At 41.4% G+C, this 20,790-nt stretch overlaps 1 protein-coding gene across 1 annotated transcript; it reads left to right on the plus strand.

Moving 5' to 3' along the window:
• The first annotated feature begins 1,309 nt into the window (after positions 1-1,309).
• On the plus strand, positions 1,310-20,790 carry PRG4 (proteoglycan 4). The gene is made up of 10 exons (XM_056356214.1): positions 1,310-1,735; positions 6,499-6,615; positions 9,443-9,562; positions 11,612-15,700; positions 16,821-16,907; positions 17,206-17,345; positions 18,141-18,297; positions 19,165-19,344; positions 19,547-19,672; positions 20,654-20,790. Exons 1-10 carry the CDS (start codon positions 1,615-1,617, stop codon positions 20,755-20,757), a joined length of 5,241 nt encoding a protein of 1,746 aa, XP_056212189.1. The 5' UTR covers positions 1,310-1,614; the 3' UTR covers positions 20,758-20,790.

Genomic DNA, 20,790 nt, shown 5'->3' on the forward strand with positions numbered 1-20,790 from the left:
AGAAATGAGAAAGAAATGCTAGCATAAAAATACTGAAGCTGCACAATCATTGGGCCAAGTAAGGAAAACATTCAAGCACACATCTAAATGCACTCCTTTTCAGAGGCGTCTACATTATTTTCCTTAAGAGACTCAAGCTCATTTTACATGCTTTCTGCACTTGGGATCACTGAGTATTTTACTGGTTTTATTTTATTGTTTTGGGATAACAGAATTACGTTGGGATTCAAGTAATATCGTAAGATGTAAGTATCAAAGCTCCCTTTCTTTCAGGATAGTTTCTGAATAAAAAGTCCCTCCCAAAGCCTGAGAGTCAGGACCATTAAAAGTTTCAATGGAAACTTCCTTTAGCTCTGAGAGAGAGTTACAAATAACTATTCCCAGGATTCTGAGTCTGGAATCAATAAACACAAAACCCACTGAAACCATTTAGGTCTCTCTCATTCATTGTTGATGCTTCACATATAATGCATTTTAAAAATTTGAGATTCAACTAAATTCTTTGATTTCTAGCCAATACCTTGGCAAAATTTTCATTCAGTTCAGGGAAAAAGTACTGTATATTCAGTGCAGAACCGGCGAATTACTTACGACTGTATAAATTAGATCTCAAAAGTTTTTGCAGAAGATACACCATCAGTAGCAGATTAATACTGCATAACTTTAAGTGGCTGTCACCTAAGCTACACTTGACAGGAAAGAAAATATACTCAGCATTTGCCTATAATGATTTTGTATTGCTGTGCAATAGTAGCTAATGCCTTCCAGATGCATTCAGGACAATTTGTTCATTTCACTCAGTAATCAAAATGTGTTTTGACTAGTAAGTCCCTATTTAGTTTTTTCTGTAATCATTTTTCTTAATGGGAGTATTTTCCAGATGTTGCGCTAGTCTAGTCATCTGGGACCTCTTCCAACTCATGTGGAAAGTTTGCTGTCATAAGCTGTCATTGGCAGTGTTGTTTAACAAGCTGTCTAATTAGTTAACCCCAGCACAGTTACAAAGCAATATATAAAGCATGTGAAACATCACTGAGAGCAGACATATTCTTTGTTAGGTAAGTGTCACACCTATCTCTACTCAAAGCATTTTGATCGAAGTCCTCTTCTTCAGAAGGAAAATGATGAACGAGACAAGTTTTCCTTTTGAAAGAAGATTTACTTTTATCTAAATTTCCATTTGACATATTTAAACATTAATATTTCAATGACAGATTATGGCTTATAAAATTATGCTGCTTAATAACTAACATTCTGACAGTTTTGTTTTTACTTTATGCTTATATTTATCAGTATTATAACCTTAGAAACTGTTGTACTTAAGTGTATCCATTTTAAAAGGAGAAGACTGTGACGATAGTTTTCATGTAATAGAATTCTACAAAAAATTACTTCCACTGTTTGTTAATAATGAATTTTCCTAGTCTTACTAAAAAATTTAAACACCCAATTGACTAATAACCAAGAGAGAATTTATGGACTAATTCTAAATTAGCAATTTGTCCTTGAATAATTTTAGTATTGATTTTATGTTTTTACTAAACCAGTATTATGTATAAAGATATGCACTGCAATTTTTAAGCCTATGAATGATTAACTGAATTGCATATAGTGATGTCAGATTACTTCTTTTTAGGGACGATGTCGTACCTGAAAGTAATGATCATATGGAACATACTTTGCATATCCCTGGTTATCCTTTCACTGTCCTTGATTCAAGAAGTATCTTCCCAAGGTACTGTAACATACAAAGTTAAAGGGAGGGTGTCTAGGATATCTGATAAATACTAGGAATGCATCTTTATAAAAAAAATAAGTTCTAGAATTTTATATTTATTCAGACGGGCATTGCAATTCAGTTTTATAATCACTGAATATTTTCATAATTATATTTTGGTATAGCATAGTCCTTTTTTTTGAGGAATAACATATAAATATGAATATAATGTGAAATGAGTATGAACGTACCTCTTTTTCTGTAGACTTATTACAGAGATCCTGTTGCCCTCAAACTGACATATTTAGCCTAAGTGATTTGCAGTATGATTCAAGGATGAATCTAAAATGACAATATCCACATAATTTGGTTAGAAATATTTAAATACAATAGGCTCAGGGAAAGGAATGTCTATACCATGCTAAGTGCTTTTCCATTAAATACACTGTTATTACTACCACAGAGGCAAACTCTCACAATTATTTGTCTAATAGTACATATTTTTATTTACTCTCAGATCTTTGTAATTTGTAAGTAAAGTAGCACTGTAATGAAAAAACAGAAGAACTTGCAGCCTGGCAAGTCCTGTGGTGTCATAGTTCTTAAGCAGCTATCAAGTTACAGTGCTAACATTGTTTAATACTTGCTGGTAGAAAATTATTTATTACTACCTGATAGTAGAAGATGTAACATTTGTCTATCCGAGCAGCTCATCAGGTCACAGAGGGTGTCAGATTCGACCTGCAGGACAGAGCAGCCTGATACTGTACCCTCTACCATTGATGGGAGCCTTCCCACTATTTTCAGCAAAAATTAAGACCCTTGGCAACAGCAACTAGAACCATCTAGGCATTTTCCTCACAAGTAACTTCATAGCTTACAAATAAATGAATGAAAGGGTGTTACTTTTTGGATTTATTTTCTCCCCATAAGGGAAGAAGGGTGCAATATTGGGCACATATTCATAAAGGAAGATGTCTAACTTATTTTTTCAATTCCTATATTAAGAGACCATTAACTTCTCTGTTTATTCCCTAGTCCTGCTTCATTATTTAATTGTAATGAAGTGGTAACAAACATTATACGTAACTGCTGAAAATCACAATCTATGTAATTATTTGTTGTCCCATGTCTTCCTTCATACATACACACACTCCGTGTGTGCTGTTAGAAATTGTCTTCGGTGTTGTGTTGTGTTACATGTTACTTCTTGTTATTTTCTTGTTGTTCCTCAATGTTTCAGCTGATTACCTTAACTCTGTTTTAGCTTGCTGATTGTTCAGCTTCTTTGTTTGTATTTAGGGGCGCTTCACTTGTGGTCCTGTATGTATCATTTCCAGAAGAAGCTGTTAGCATGCTACATTAGTAGAGATTTCACATAGAAAGGGAAGTTGTTGCAGGGTGAACTGGCAGTACAAGGTAAAAAAACCTTGGTGAGCTTGAATGGTTAAAGTTTGAAAGCAGATCTCCTGATGTCTCGCTTACCAGCTGTAATCTGCACCATGTATTATTATCTAGCATTTTCCAACACTACAGCAGACTAGCAGTAAAGCCATTGTGGGATGAGCTTTTATGTTACTCTGCTAATAAATAATCTCCCAATTAACAAGGAAAAAGTATAGAAATTTGCAGGACTAGATCCCAAGGGTTCCTAACCTCACAGTTGATAACAAAATCCTCTCTGTCCTCAGGGAAAAAAATTAATGTAGAGGGCACACATTTTGAAAACTTCCAATAAAAACGCCTCTGGGGACCTGTATTTATTATGCCAGTGCTCATCAGTTTCCAAGCTAAACTGATTATATTTGGCTATTATGAGGAATGTTACCAAAAGTAAAAACCAAAAAACTTAATTAATGGGCCTGTCAGGTACAGTTGTGCAGATGCACGTCTATAACCATATGCAGGGTTAATCAAGATGGAGAACTAGTCTGCACAGCAACACAGCACTGGCTGATACACTGCCCAAGATAAATCTGCACAGGCTAGTCTGGATGCCAGAACTTCTGCAGTCATACTACTAAACCAGTTCTCAGGGATTCATTAATCTCCAGGAAGAACAGGATAAGTTAGTCTCAGCAGAACACCCCTCTAACCTGAACATGCGCTGCTGTTGGTCCTCAAGCTGGCTCAGAGCCAATCTCTGATCCACAGGCCTTCAGGAGGGGTTGAACCAAGCCCACAGTTTCTGCAACACTGACTGAAGAAATGGCATTCTGTAGAAAAAAAGATAAATGTTACTGCTTTGCCATTCAGCATTTCCTTACATATCATTCTGGTTTGGCAACGTTTACACCAGTGTTGTGTGATTTTAGATTTATCCAGCTGTACAGGGAGATGTGGGGAAGGGTATTCTAGAGATCATGACTGCCAGTGTGATTTTAGCTGTCAACACTACATGGAATGCTGCCCTGACTTCAAGAAAGTCTGCACGGTTGGTAAGTTCCCAAACATAGCCAGTTTCTATTGGCAAGGCTTCCCCTCCTGTTTGCTCCAACCTCCCACCACACCAGTGTCTCTTCTCTGAATGCCTAAATGTCTCTTTTAGTTCACTGTGTCCTTGTTCTCCTCTTATGTGTGTTTTTTCTCTCCTCCTCAAAAACTCAGTGATAACCTCTTGCAACCCATTCAAAGAAAATTGTGCATCCACAGGTTATTGCAGAGAAAAGGGTTATGCTTTTCAGAAGAGCAGAGCTAGGCAAGAGAGGGGAAACAGTTTACCTGCTGCTTGTTTTCTTCTCCTTAGTGCATTTGTACTACATCTGTTTGTCTCTTATACAAAAAATTGGTATACACCAAGTCAGGATGTTCCAGGAAGAAATGATGGGATATTTGAACTCAAATTTAAGAAGCGTGGGGGCTGTAGAGTCTAATCCAAAGTCAGAGGGTGTCCTTCCATGGACAGGAGTTGACTCTGGATCAGAACCATGTTGAGTCTCGTGGAAAAGACTGTCAGATGAGTATTTATTTTATATGCAAAACTGTATAGTGTAAATAAATACAGGTGTTTCAAACTGTTTTACTGAGAGTTAAAAAATATTTTCTTATGAATCGGAAATGTCAAAAATATCAGCAATTTAAATAACAGCAGTTTGTTACACTACACTGTAGTCCTAGTAATATTAAAGGTATAAGACCTAGACTGAGCAACACAGGCTGCGTGTTGTTAAAAATGCAGATGCAGCACACCCTAAAACGTGAATTCTGCTGCTCTGACACACACACTGGAAACACTCGCACTGCGGCCTTCCCCATCCTAAGTTTGATTTGTGAGAGGACATGAGCATTTTTCATAACTTAAAGTACATACTGAGATATTTTAATTATATAGGCTATTTATTTATTTATTGTGGGCTAGATACTGACGTTACTCTGGCATGAACGTAATATTTAGTAAAACGTTTAAAGATGTCTTCCCTGTTCTGCCCTAAATCACTGAATTCAGGCAAGGATGGTAGGCACCATCCTTAAAGGATGCAGTCTAAGGGCTGTTGCTCAGTTAGTGTGTGATTGATACTGACTAAATTAGAGAAATGCCAGACATCATTTATGAATAAAAACTGCCCTAACATCATATAATAAAAACAATTCTCACCTGTGCATGTGGGATGAATCCACTGGCATCAACAGACTCACTCCACATCTATACTGGTCAAAAGATGTTCAGAATCTGCCTACAAAGTAATCCTAATTTTGCTAGTTAGTGATTTAATTGTAAAATACGACTTTATGCCCTGCATGCCACAAAGACCATGACTTCAGTAGAGACTTATGTACAGAAAAGATACAGGACAAGAATAACAGATCATATGGTAAAATCTGGAAATACCAAGTGATAGCTAATTGTTGGCTCAGTTCTGTGAGATGTTAAGTATCCTCAAAAATATCCACTTCAGGTCTAACATAATCACCTCAATTTAGCAGTTAACTAAGTACCTATTAAAGGTACTACTGATTGTTAATAAATACTACATTGTAATGTGATGTAATTTTTTAGGGTCAAATTTTGTCCTTTAAAAATACAGCAAGTATGCTTTTCTGCAGTCTGTAATAGCTGTGCACACACTTTCCAAAACAATTTGGTCATTATTTGATATGAAACAGCAGTACTGCAGTGACTGACGTTACCAGGAATTAGCTAATAATGAACTATTAAAAGCATGTGGTTATTAATCACATCAAACGTGGCAAATACTCCTTTAGTACTAATAATTTTAGAACTGTATTAATAGACTAGGATAATATTTTAAAAATGGTCACTCTGTGTAACTTCATTAACTCATTCGCACTATTAAGTTGCAGTATTTGCCCAGAGACACCATGTACACTTGGTCATGACCTACTTAGGCAAATTAGTTTTCAGAAATGCTTTGCTAGACACATAATTCTTGATGCAAAGTGGTACCCTGATGAAAAACTTTTTGAAAACCCAACCCAGATTTTAAATACCATTCTTGATGTAACTGCTATTTGATTAGGGAAATCGAAACCTTCTATGATGAGACCTAGCTAAAGTGAATGCTGAGGTCATATTTTATTCCACTATAAATCCTAAATGGTCTCAATATACTGCAATGGCAAAGTGCAGTTCTGGTTGTACGGCCTGATCCAAAACCCACAATTACACAAACAAGTTCTGGATCAGACCAGAATATCCACCTGATTTTACGAAGCTGTTCTTTATATCAGCTTAAGCAAATTACTTCACTGTAGAAAGGTCCCAGCATTAAATCTGAGCTAGCCAAAAATACTAACTCTCTTGTTCTGCCTTATGCAAGCAGTCTCCTGCAAAGGACGTTGCTTTGAAGCCTTTGAAAGAGGAAGAGAGTGTGACTGTGATGCAGACTGTGAAAGATATGGCAAATGTTGCCCAGACTACGTGAAACACTGTAAAGAGGGTAAGAAATTTCTTTGTTACTATACTTTTCCCGGATATATTTAAACAAAGATGGTTTGCATTATCATAGAACATTAACTGTGCAGGCTTCTTAGGACACAAGAAGTTAGCTAGCAGACAAAAACCAAAACAAAAATAACAAAATCTAGTTTCAAAAATAAATTCACCATTTTCTGAAGCATGAACATTCTGTTGATGCATAAAGGTAGATATACTGGAAGGCATCACCAAGCTACAAATTCTGAGGGTAAAGTGGTTTTTTGCATTAGCCTCTTTTGGCACTAGCCACATTCTAATTTACTATCAGAACTGTCACTCAGAATAATACATGTAAGGCCAGGTTTTGCCATGTGCACTTCCACTCATGGTACTTAACGAACATCAATTCAAGATGACAGCTGGGGGGAATGAATAACACGTTGTAATAAAAGCCTAATTCCTCTTACAAAAAAATGTAGTAATGAAGGAAGGTCCAACTCCCTTCAATTTCCCACCCATCCAAAAGTTAAGAATACCTGCTCGACTGCATTGGAATAATACTACTTGAACCTCCAGGCAACTTGCTTTGGGTCACTGCAGTCACTGGCAGCATATAGAGATACATCCTATGTCCTCCTCAACTTGAATCCAAAATGGAAAGTGCAGCCCAACACTCTGGTCATTCTCTGGGGCAAGAGAGAAGAACTGCAGGATCTGCCTGGTCAGAAGCGGCTGCACATTCACACTGCAGCAAGAGGAATGTAAGAAAATACACATTTAACCTTTAGGTTGCAAATTCAGTTCAGGGAAGTACACTGACCACAGTCACTTTTCTTTATTCTGTCCCTCACTGCAGAACCTGATGGGGTTTTGTTAGTTGAGCACAAAGGCCCAGATCTGGAGGTGCAGTTCCAAGTTCATGTAGCCTTAATGACACTAGCAATTGAATTTAGTATAGAAAACACCAGCAGAATATGTTTAATTTCATCACGTCCTTAACATTTCTGCTACTTATAGACCTAAATTCATTTCTGTGAACACACTTGGCAAACATGGCTTGGCACCAGGTTGCTGCATTCACAGACCAGGCAACCTCCAAGGCAGCCAGTTTCCAAAGCGTGCAGTTTAACAAACAAGCAGTGTTACAGATTATCATTTGGTTCACTTCTCCAGCCACCCCCAGTCCCCAGGTGCTGGTTTAACAGCCTGGGTTTGCCACTCAGTTGCACAGTAATTTATACTGAAGTAGACTCTGTATTCAGCATTTTTTGACGGGCTGTCAAGAGGACAACAAAGGTCTTAGAAGTGTCTTGAGGTGAATTTGCTGCCTTTGAGGTCACTTGACACCCTCTTTCTGCTGAGTTTAACAGGCAAGAACATTCACAAAAGACAGTTAGCTGTTTCACTTGTTCTTCAGTTCAAATATATGAAAAGTTAACCAACTGCTCCTAATCTTAGAGGGTTTCTTCTAGTATTTTAGTTACTTAACTTTGCCATTAATTTTTGGCAAAAACCCAACCAAAACCCAGCAACAACAAAAAAAACCAAAACAAAACAAAGCAAACCCAGCCTACCACTGTACTCAGAAGTTTAGTATTTTTGCTATGCGTAACTGAGAAACCTGTTACACCTCTTGGAATAATTTCGCAGTTTCTGCATCTTCTGAACACTTCATTCTGTACAGTGAGGCTAAGTTTACAATGTATATCTAGAGAACATTTTCATCTTGCCTATCCTCCAGAAGCCCTCTATCCCCTTAATACAAAGTCACATGAAGTTAAGGACTAATCAAACCATTTTTCTCTGACTACTGACTCCTCTGAAAGTGAATTCAGCTCCCAAAGTTATTTTATTCAACAATTACAATTTCTCCCTTTCTCAGTAAAACCTTCAGGTCATAGTCCAACACCCAACCTTACTTGCTTTGAGTACTATCTTGCTATGAAAGTAAGTCTTTTGATACCCCAGTCGTCATCTTGTGAGACAAAAATACTGCTCCTTTTGTAAAAAGCTGATTATACGTATCTATGGCAGTTACCAGCTCCTTTAATTGTATCAAAAAAAGCTCTGCAGGTTCCCTGAGCTCCATCACATTTTTTTCACAACTAACAAGATCCTTCTACAAGGCTACACTAGGGGGAAGAGAGGGTCTTGCTTCCAATTTTACAGTTTGACTCAACAATGATTTAAAAAATTATTTAAAAAATATCATCTGGCTCTTACTGTATACAAGTGAAATCCCACGCAATCTTTAGAGCTGGAAAATCTGAACACGACCCTCCAGTTTCTTCTAAAACTCAGGCTATTACAAGTTAGCTTAATACTTAAACTTTGCATTGTTTTTTTGGTCCATGGCTGCTTTGTAGCTCCTGTCTCCTCCAAGGAAATTATTGCCTTTAAGATGTCTCTCCAAAATGATCACTTATGTAGAATTATCATGTTAAAGGAGCTACAACATAACTATATCTTCAGGAGATTATCAAAGTAAATGCTTGGCTAATACAATAGCTCTCAGAGATCCACTATAGTGAGTTAGTCCCAAGTCATCAACATAGAACTCCACTCAGAATTCACCTTTTTCCCCATCTCAAAGTTGCTGTTAGCAAAGAATGCCTCACCTCAGACTTCTGGGAAAAACATTTCACTTGTCTGTGATGAAACACTTAGGGATCCCAAAAGGTATTTTTGTTCTTTTTCCCCTGCATAATACTATAAGAATTCCTATAGATAGGAAGAAACTTACCTTTATATGGAAGACAGTCACTGAAATTTTGTAATCACTTTCTTACAGATGACAGCAAGCACCTAAAAAGAAAAATGCTCCCATTAATAGATTTTTTTTCTTTCAGCACACACACAAAAGCCATCACCGAAGACTCCACCACCAAACAAACCGACATCTAAAAGGTCATCCAAAAATGAGGAAAAGAAGCCAGAGGAAGTAACGCAGCCCCATGAAGTTACGGAAGGTAGGAAAGTATACGAGTGAAACAGGATGGGTGTTACCTGAAGGAAAATTAAAGACCATTTTCCTGCTCTGGAAATAGAAATCCAATGTGAGACATTACCAGACAGTTACCAAGCTTGGAACCACTCAGTTTATAAACTAATTACCTCACCTAGACCTCAGGATAGCGACTTTGGAGAGTTCACTTAGCACAGATGTTGGAGTGTGGTGATGTCTCCTGTGTCTCTATTGGATTTTCACACACATCTTACAAAAATATGTCACACACCATTGTCAGTTTTGGACAAAGTCCATGGCTGGAACAGGAAGGGTGTTGTATTTTGGAACAGTGATGAATTGGCAGGACGAAGAGAGGAAAATCTCCTAGCAGGTTTCTCTATCTTTAATCAAGCCAGGCCTCACACAGCTTCAGAAAACACATAATTTATTTTTTCTCAATGGAAAACATGTTGCTTTCCTGTGTTCTTTGATAGTCTGTTACAGCATTTAAAATGATAACTCAGGAGATCAGTTTGAACTTGAAACCTGAAGTAACAAGAATGAAATGAAACTAGAAATCAATCGTGGCCAGTATTTTAACCTTTTTTTTAAATTTCCTAATTTTAAATTTGAGTACTTACCTTTCTGCTACGGCAACTTCTTGTTACAAAAAACCCCCGTCAGTATAGTGGGTTAAACGTAACAAAATTAAGGAAATTCAAATAATCATTAACAAGACCTCACTTGGCTTATAGTATTTCAGACATACTGGGTGGGAGGAAAACCTGTTCAGTAATGCTCTGCTCATACTACACTGTTTCTACAACACATTTACATACGGATTATTTCTCACACTGGAGTGTGAGTGCATCAGTGCTGCTGCTAACAGTCACCAGGCCATGACCATCAGCAACAGCTCAATTTTTTTTATATTTTTAGATTTGTTCAAAAGTTGAACAACTTGGCCGCAAACCACAAGATGCTGCACTTGTTTTTTTTATATATTCAGGAAACAAATGCCAAATTCAGTTGCAATGGTAGACAGCACCACAGCAGGAATCATAGAAAAAGAAAAAAAGAATCAAACACAGCACAAAACCCATGCAAAGAACAGAACTAAACAGCAAAACTTCAGATAATGCTTAGGGAAAGATTAAAATGCAGAAGCATTTACTGGGGTGTTTTTGCTGAATATAGCTATATTAACAATTTAACTCAACGTAGCTATATATACAAGTAAGGAGAGTCTTAAAGCTGTAAGTCACAGAGATGAAAACCATACAAGATATAAAGATACAGCAGGAGATGCAGTCAGGTGTCTGCACTCAGAAAGTTTATTTTCCTCCCTCTCTCCTCCAAGTCCAAGTCATAGGTGGATGAGTTATATTTAAATATATTATATTATTTATATCTATATAAAAATATATTATAAACATTATAAATATGTATATTTAACATCACAGGAATGTTATACATAATATATATTATATAATAAGCATATTATAAATATGTTATATTTAACATCAGAGGAATAAATCAAAAGAACAGACTGAGAAGGGAAATGTCTAATTAGAAAAATGTATTTTATAGCATGCTTCCTCTTTCATGAAAAAGGATGGAAATACCCAGTGGTCTCACCTACAAACACCGAACTAAACTCTGTCACGCTGCACTTGGAGTTGTGACAGGTTAGCCAAAAGGATTGTTTAAAACTTACCTGCTGCAAAGTCCCACGCAGACAAAAGGAATTCATATTTAACCCAGGCCACCTTAGTTTTGCACTTCTAAATTATTTATCTTCTGACAGTTACCTAAGCCCATAAACTGCCATTTATCCACTTAACTTAAGCTTCCACATATCCTTTTCCTTTTTCCATTTTCATTAAATGTTTACACCACTTTAAAGCTAATTGAATGCAATTTTACACAGAAAGCTTAAAGAGCAAAGACCAGAAAAACAACTACAGCTATTCAATATATAAGCAACTATTCCTGATCAGTATAATAAATTAATATACAATAGGTGCATGAACTGCAATTCCAGTGTCTTAATATATTTGTGTTCTCATAGATACTGACAGTGGACTGGGAAACAAAGTGACGAGTCCTGCTCCAACTACAAAACACCCTGAAACAGCCACAACAATCAAATCAACTACATCTGCTCCAAAAACCAGCTTACCATCTACTACAAGTACTACCACAAAAGCAACAACTACAAAAGAGACTACAACAGCTCAGAAAGACACCCCTGAAACAACAGTGGCACCAACAACCAAGGCTGACACTCCCACAACACCCAAACCTGAAGACACCACCTCAGAGGCACCAACAACCAAGGCAGAATCTCCCACCACACCTAAAGCTGAAGACACAACCTCTGAGGCCACAGAGGCACCAACAACCAAGGCTGACTCTCCCACAACACCCAAACCTGAAGACACAACTCCAGAGGCCACAGAAGCACCAACAACCAAGGCTGACTCTCCCACAACACCCAAACCTGAAGAAACAACCCCAGAGGCCACAGAGGCACCAACAACCAAGGCTGACTCTCCCACAACACCCAAACCTGAAGACACAACCCCAGAGGCCACAGAGGCACCAACAACAAAGGCTGACTCTCCCACCACCGCTAAGGTTGAAGACATGACTCCTGACGACACAGAGGAACCAATGACTGAAGTGGACTCTCCCACCCCTCCCAGTGCAGAAGAGACAACCCCAGAGGCCACAGAGGCACCAACAACCGAGGCTGATTCTCCCACAACACCCAAACCTGAAGACACGGCCACAGAGGCACCGACGACCAAGGCTGACTCTCCCACAACACCCAAACCTGAAGACACAACCCCAGAGGCACCAACAACCAAGGCAGAATCTCCCACCACCCCCAAACCTGAAGACACAACTCCAGAGGCCACAGAGGCACCAACAACCAAGGCTGACTCTCCCACAACACCCAACCCTGAAGAAACAACCCCAGAGGCCACAGAGGCACCAACAACCAAGGCTGACTCTCCCACAACACCCAAACCTGAAGAAACAACCCCAGAGGCCACAGAGGCACCAACAACCGAGGCTGACTCTCCCACAACACCCAAACCTGAAGACACAACCCCAGAGGCCACAGAGGCACCAACAACCGAGGCTGACTCTCCCACCACCCCCAAACCTGAAGACACAACCCCAGAGGCCACAGAGGCACCAACAACCAAGGCTGACTCTCCCACCACCCCCAAACCTGAAGACACAACCCCAGAGGCCACAGAGGCACCAACAACCAAGGCTGACTCTCCCACAACACCCAAACCTGAAGACGCAACCCCAGAGGCTACAGAGGCACCAACAACCGAGGCTGAATCTCCCACCACCCCTAAAACCGAAGACACAACCCCAGAGGCCACAGAGGCACCGACGACCAAGGCTGAATCTCCCACCACCCCCAAACCTGAAGACATAACCCCAGAGGCCACAGAGGCACCGACGACCAAGGCTGACTCTCCCACAACACCCAAACCTGAAGACACAACCCCAGAGGCCACAGAGGCACCGACGACCAAGGCTGACTCTCCCACCACCCCCAAACCTGAAGACACAACCCCAGAGGCCACAGAGGCACCGACGACCAAGGCTGACTCTCCCACCACCCCCAAACCTGAAGACACAACCCCAGAGGCCACAGAGGCACCGACGACCAAGGCTGACTCTCCCACCACCCCCAAACCTGAAGACACAACCCCAGAGGCCACAGAGGCACCGACGACCAAGGCAGAATCTCCCACCACCCCCAAACCTGAAGACACAACCCCAGAGGCCACAGAGGCACCGACGACCAAGGCAGAATCTCCCACAACACCCAAACCTGAAGACACAACTCCAGAGGCCACAGAGGCACCGACGACCAAGGCTGACTCTCCCACCACCCCCAAACCTGAAGAAACAACCCCAGAGGCCACAGAGGCACCAACAACCAAGGCTGACTCTCCCACAACACCCAAACCTGAAGACACAACCCCAGAGGCCACAGAGGCACCGACGACCAAGGCTGACTCTTCCACAACACCCAAACCTAAAGACACAACCCCAGAGGCCACAGAGGCACCGACGACCAAGGCAGAATCTCCCACAACACCCAAACCTGAAGACACAACTCCAGAGGCCACAGAGGCGCCGACGACCAAGGCAGAATCTCCCACAACACCCAAACCTGAAGACACAACCCCAGAGGCCACAGAGGCACCAACAACCAAGGCAGAATCTCCCACCACCCCCAAACCTGAAGACACAACTCCAGAGGCCACAGAGGCACCGACAACCAAGGCTGACTCTCCCACAACACCCAAACCTGAAGAAACCACTCCAGAGGCACCGACAACCAAGGCTGACTCTCCCACCACCCCCAAACCTGAAGAAACCACTCCAGAGGCACCAACATCCAAGGCAGCCTCTCCCACCACCCCCAAACCTAAAGAGACAGCCCCAGAGGCACCGACGACCAAGGCAGCCTCTCCCACCACCCCCAAACCTAAAGAGACAGCCCCAGAGGCACCGACAACCAAGGCAGCCTCTCCCACCACCCCCAAACCTGAAGACACAACCCCAGAGGCACCGACGACCAAGGCAGCCTCTCCCACCACCCCCAAACCTAAAGAGACAACCCCAGAGGCACCGACAACCAAGGCAGCCTCTCCCACCACCCCCAAACCTAAAGAGACAGCCCCAGAGGCACCGACGACCAAGGCAGCCTCTCCCACCACCCCCAAACCTAAAGAGACAACCCCAGAGGCACTGATGACCAAGGCAGCCTCTCCCACCACCCCCAAACCTAAAGAGACAACCCCAGAGGCACCGACGACCAAGGCAGCCTCTCCCACCACCCCCAAACCTAAAGAGACAGCCCCAGAGGCACCGACAACCAAGGCAGCCTCTCCCACCACCCCTAAGGTCAAGGGGACTACCCCTGCAGCCACTGAGCCTGACACCACTGCCATACCCAAAACTGTCCCCAGATTAGCAATATCTGCTAAAAAAGACACAACCTCTCAAAGCAGCGAGACAGTCATGACAACTAGGAAAGCAACACCCATAACTGAAGTAGACCCAGTGGTTTCAGAAACAACAACACAGAAGAAAACTACAGGTCCTGCACCCACACTAGCAACCAGCACAACTGCAAAAGTCACAACCACAGCCCTACAAAGGGTAGTGGTGACTCCAGCTAAGACTACTGAGTTTGTAGTGATAACTGACAAAAAAGAGAAAACAACAGCTAAACCTGTTACGACTCCTATAACCAAAGAGACAACAACTAAAATAGAAACCACCACTGCAAACAAAGAGATAACAACACTCAAGAATGACAAAACTACTCTGCTTAAAGACATCTTAACAAGTACCAAAGACACAACTACTGTGACTACGGTGATAACGGCTAAGCCGGATGACTCTCCTAAAGGTAAGGATGATATTCCAAATACAACTCCTACAGCTAAGCAAGCTGTCACTACAGCAGCTGAATCGGAAGCAACTACTGTGGACAAAAAGACTGCAACAACAGCTGCAGAAAAAGAAGCAACCCCAGCTCCCACACAAAAAGAGACTTTAACAGCTAAACAAGAAGAAAACCCCGTGGGAACAGCGACTGTAACAGCAGCTACGACGCCCTTGACCAAGCCCACTCTGTTGACAACAGCTGCCAAAACAGATTCAACCCCTAAACCCAGGGAGACTGCAACAACAAATAAAAGAGATACAACTATGGAAACTAAGCCGACTGTAACAGCAGCAGCTAAAGAGAGCACAAATAGTATTTGTGTTGTTGTAGAGACAACAACAGCTGGTAGAAAAGAGGTAACAACTGTCAAAGAAACTAGCGTCACACCTGACAAAGAAATGGCAGATGCCACTGAAAAGGACCCTGGTATTGACAAAGTTACCAGAGAGACCCCTACAAGAGATAAAAAAGACACAATAGAAGAAATGTTTATTGTTTCTAAAGGGACATCCAAGCCAACTATACATTTCCAGGAGGTTACCGACACAAGAGATGAGCCTCATCCAGCCGACCCTGAAACTCTGCCAGTAAAAGAAGAACCCGAGATAAACAAGCCTTTGATCCAGACTGCGGACTTGCCAGTTTTACCTGGAGAAACACAAGGTAACTGCATTCCAGTAGGTACAAAGGCACCAGTTACTCCACCAGAGCGCACAACAGAACACGTGAGTAAAGGACATGCAAGATCATTCTATCCAGTGCCACAAGAACATGGCACTCATGTTCCAGTGGTCAACCATAATCACAGTGCTACTGCTACCAGCATCCTGCATATGGGTACCTCAGTTTTCAATTGTATTATTTATTACATTCTCCATATAGTTTACCGCATGATCATGTTTCAGTAATTGTTTTCAGTAACTGGTCCTGCTGAAAAATGTTTGCTGTAAGAACTGCAGAAGATGCAAACAGAACAAAAAAAAAAAAGAAAGTAAAGGAGAAAGAAGGTAAATTTCTAAGTCCCATGAAAACATTGCTAGGGAGTCAGGGTGAATATCTACTGTTACTCAAGGTACCAACCCTGGCATTTTGCAGTCAGATGCAAAAAATGTCACATAGGACAGACACGGAGTCTCTTCTTTGTATTCTCTTTCCTCTGTGCTTTTTGCCACAACATTTTTCATGTCCTCACTATTTATTTTAATCGGATATAGCCTGCATGTTCTTGGGCATTTTTTTCAATCATATTGACAGGTATTTCAGAGAGGAAAAAAAAGTATTTTAGATAAAAAATACTTGAATTTTTGTCCAGAACAGGTTCATCCTTCCTTTATATTTAACTGAAAGTAAACGTAAATGCTTTTTAAATAAGCAAGTAGGGGGAAGGGAACCAACTAGAGCAGCTTGGAGAAACATCAAGCCAACGTCCTGGAGCACAAAGAAATTAAACGGGGGACATAGCATCTGATGCATTTATAGGTCTTTTTCTGAATTATAGGTACTTAGGTAAGCCTAAGCAAAGATATGCATACCTAGTCATGTAAACAGCTGGTCTTGCACTCCTGGGACCAAAAGAGGAGAGCCAAGCTTTCCAGGAACCTATCTCAAACGAATAATTAAGACCTTTGCATGACAAGTGCCAGTCAGATGCCTGGACCAGAGAGCCTGAACATAGCCGACACCAGCCACCACTTCCAGCCTCCGCAGGGCTGCTGGGGTGGGCTGGGGAGGGAATGCCATTTTTGTTAAATGTTTTACAAACCCCAGCCACTGTGTTTCACAGCGATGAAGGACGAGAAGGACCTGTGCAGCGGGAAGCCGGCAGACGGCATGGTGGCCCTGCCGAACGGCACCCTGGCTGTCTTCCGAGGTAGGTCGGCCGGCCCCGGCCCCCGCCGCCCACACCTGCCCCCGCCCAGCCCCAACCCCGGGAGCCGTTTCAGAGCTCCCAGGCCCTCACAGAGCGACGCGCCAGGCCGGCACCCCCCGCGCCTCAGGGGTGCAGCCGGGGCAGCGGTCGCCTCGCCCCCCGCAGCCGCGTACCTGAGGGCGGGAAAGGGGCGGGAAAGGGGCGCCTCCCGCCCGCGGCCCCTCTGCGCCTCAGCACCTTCCTCCCGCCCGCGCGCCGCGCCTCACCCTGCGCCTCAGCGCCTTCATCCCGCCCGCAGGCCGCTACTACTGGCTGCTGAACGGCAGGAGCCCACCAACTACCAGCCCCCGCCTCATCAGGGACGGCTGGGGCATCCCGGGCCCCATCGACGCCGTCTTCTCCAGGTGCAACTGCGATGGCAAGACCTTCTTCATCAAGGTGAAGGGAGCAGGGAGCAGGTGGGGCCCATCAGCTTCAAAACAGCTAGGGGTGTTGAAAAACAGCTGTGAAGAGGAGCCTTGTGTTCCCTCATTTTCTAGAATAAACGGTGTATTCAGCCAGCATGGTGGGTTTGAAACTGGGTGAAGGTAAGGGTCTCATCCCCAGCCCCACCTTGTCTGCCGTGAGATGGCGCTTGTCAGGAAAAAAACCTCATTCAGTGCTTTTCCCCCCTGTACTTAGCTAGGACAGAAAGCATTGACAGAGGAACTGAGAGACAGGTTGTATTTCTATACAAGACACACTTCAGAAAAAAACAACTCTTTTAAAACATAGGTATCTGACCATATCTTTCCCTTGCCCAAACAGCCTGCATTTGTTCCTAATATGTTTCTCTTCCCGCAACAAGATGATCATGAAATGCACACACCTCATTAAAGACATGGTACAGTTATAACCCAATTAATCATTCAGTCTGGTATTCAGGCAGCTTTTCCTGTCTGTGAAGATTTAGATTTAGAAAGCAAACCGCTTTGTTCAGTAACCACTCATTAGCAGTTCATTTCGAAGATAACTCTATCCCTACTCAAAGGTGGTGTTAGAAAACTGCAGCAGGAATTTTAGGAAGTTCTGGTGGTTTTTTCCCTGTTTTTAATGGATGTAGGAGTGGTTCCAGTCAGTTTTACAATGTAGTTAACACTAGCATTGTGGTAAGATTATTTTTTCTGTCAGTGTTGAAGCTCAATTCCAGATAAAGGATTTTCTCTAAAGGTCATTTTTTCCTTATATCATTAGGGGCCCCTGTACTGGCGTTTCACTAATGGTGTTATGGATAAAGGCTATCCCAAACCTCTTGCAAATGGATTTGCAGGGCTAAGTGGGAAAATAATAGCAACCCTCCCTGTGGCAAGATACAACAACAGACCAGAATCAGTTTATTTTATCAAAAAAGGTATGTCTTGTACTTCGGTTGTTCACAGATGATCAAAAGGTGCTTGAATTGCCTTAATCAGGAATAAAAAGCTATTTCTCTTGACTGAAAGACATATTTCTTCTAAAAACAGAAATGTAAGTGATGTCAGAGTGTGCTAAGTGGTCAAAAAACAGCCTGAAGCTTTAAAAAATTGTGTTAGTACTTACAGATCTTTAAATGCATTTTAAAATAGGACTGAGGGACAGAATCCAGCACTGTAGTGGGTAGACATTAAAATAAGTTTTATCTGGTGGTAAAACTATTTTACTCCAGCAGTTAGAGAAGGGAAGGCTTTAATCATACTAGTTCATAACTATGTACAGAAATCTCCCTCCCCATTTCTCATTTCATATTTTAAACTAGTGTATTTCCTTATCTTAGGTGAATGATGTACTGCCAACATGAGAACTCTTACCTGAATTTAAAAAGCAGAGGTTAATGAAATGCAAATCCTTTTCTGGACTCCAGCCCTCCTCCTCTCAGGTGGCCTAAAATGATGGTCTTACCTTCTCCTTTATCTACAGGAATGATGGCAGGAAAACCAGTTCCCCTGGAGTTGTACTTACTACAATAACCATAATGAGCATAGGCAGGAGGTATCACAACATCTACAAGAAAGAATGTGTTTGATTTAGAGACAAAGGCTTTTTTTTTTTAATCTCAAAATGTAGGAACGAATATACAAAGCTGAAGGCTGCCACAGTTGTAGATGTAGTAGAATTATGGTATTGATTTCCTGCTTGTAGTATGAGTATCAATGACCTCTTCCTGTCTGATCTAGCTGGTGGTTTGGTGTTTTTGCTGGTTTTGATTTTTTTAACTAATTTTGTTAAATGTCTATTTTAGATGGCAACATGCAACAGTATGTGTACAGACAAGAACCAGCCAAGAAGTGTCAAAGAAGAACCCAGGTTACCATAAGATACCCAGTTTATGTCCCACGACTTGTAATAAGGAGACGCTTTCAACGTGCAGTAAGAATGCCAACTGTTATTCAGACTGTCAGAATCAACCCACATCCAACTGGTAACTTGTTTATTAAGTTTCTTTTATACAACTGTTTTAATCTTGGTAGTTTCTGAAATACAACATTCTGTTCCATTGGTTTTTTAAATGTAGTACCTTTAAAGTTTTTTAATCCAATAGATCTTGCTTGCTGTAGATTATACAAACAAATGATACCTTACAGCAGCCACACTGTGACACCTAAATTTTCTTTTGCTTGCAGGAATTTTGCATAAGGAAGTCAAAATGACCACCTACTGGAGAGGGCTCCCGAAAGTTATTCATTCAACTATATCAGTACCCAACTACAATAAGCCAGACGGCTATGATTATTATGCCTTCTCTTACAGTAAGTTAAAGCTAACACAAGTTACTATATACCTCAAAAGACTAGGGGATGGGGAAAAAAAAAAGCCCATGTATTTCAGCTTTCTAAAGCGTGAGGTTACTGCTTGTGGTTCTGCAAGATTAATTTTAAGAATTACTAAAAAGTCCCAAGAATTAAGATGTTGCCTGTAATGAAGAGATGTTTCTATCAAAAAAACTAAACGAACAATGGTTACAGGACAACTAGCAGCAACGAGGTACAATGACCTGAACTAGCCAGTTGGAATACATTGCTCTAAAGAGTTCAGGCTTATAAATGACAAAAAACCTGACACTTAAATGCAGAATTATATTGATGATACACTGAAATCCTTGGACCACAATAGTTTTTTCAGTGGCTTCCATGGAACTACGTTTCTGACAAAACAAAAAGGGGAGGAACATGAACCATTTTGCTTCTCAGGAAAAAATTCTTTATGATTCCACATTAGGTAGATCCTTTCCCTCTAGCCAGGCTCATGTAAAACTGTTCCTCAGAATTTTCTGGATTCTTCAGAAAAAAAAAGCTCTAAGAACTAGCCATATCCAAAGACAGGATACTAAAGTAAGTCTCTGCCAGTATGATTTAATTCTGAACCTTAACACAGGCCAATTCATACTTGGAGACCAGTGTTTCCGCTTTTGTAGTCAGTGCAGGATCGTTTTGTTTGATTTCCAAATTCTTAAGGCTATTTCTGTGTTCTAGCAGTGTAAGAGTATTCCTCCCTACTCCTTGGTTCTGGGACATATTTAATTACTAGCAGTGCTGTAAAACTTAGCTAGAAGGACACGGAAAAAATAAGGACACAAACTGTTACAGCCTCTCAATTCCATAAATGTATGTGGAATGAAAAATCCGTTATTCATGCCTAAGTGAAATTAAAAGGAAGGCTTTAACTTCAAGATTCTTTCCACGCACTAAATGTAGTTTCTGGAATCTAATTCTAACATATCTTTATTTCAGATCGGTATTACAGTTTGGATGTTGGCAAAAGAATAGCAAGACCTGTCACTGCTCTCACGGGAAAGACTGTATCCAAAGACTGGTACAACTGTCCTAGCAAGTGATGCACAGCAGAGGATTTTAAGAAAAAAGATGCC

The sequence above is a fragment of the Falco biarmicus genome, chromosome 11 (genome assembly GCF_023638135.1).
Source record: "Falco biarmicus isolate bFalBia1 chromosome 11, bFalBia1.pri, whole genome shotgun sequence".
Classification (NCBI taxonomy): Eukaryota; Metazoa; Chordata; class Aves; order Falconiformes; family Falconidae; genus Falco; species Falco biarmicus.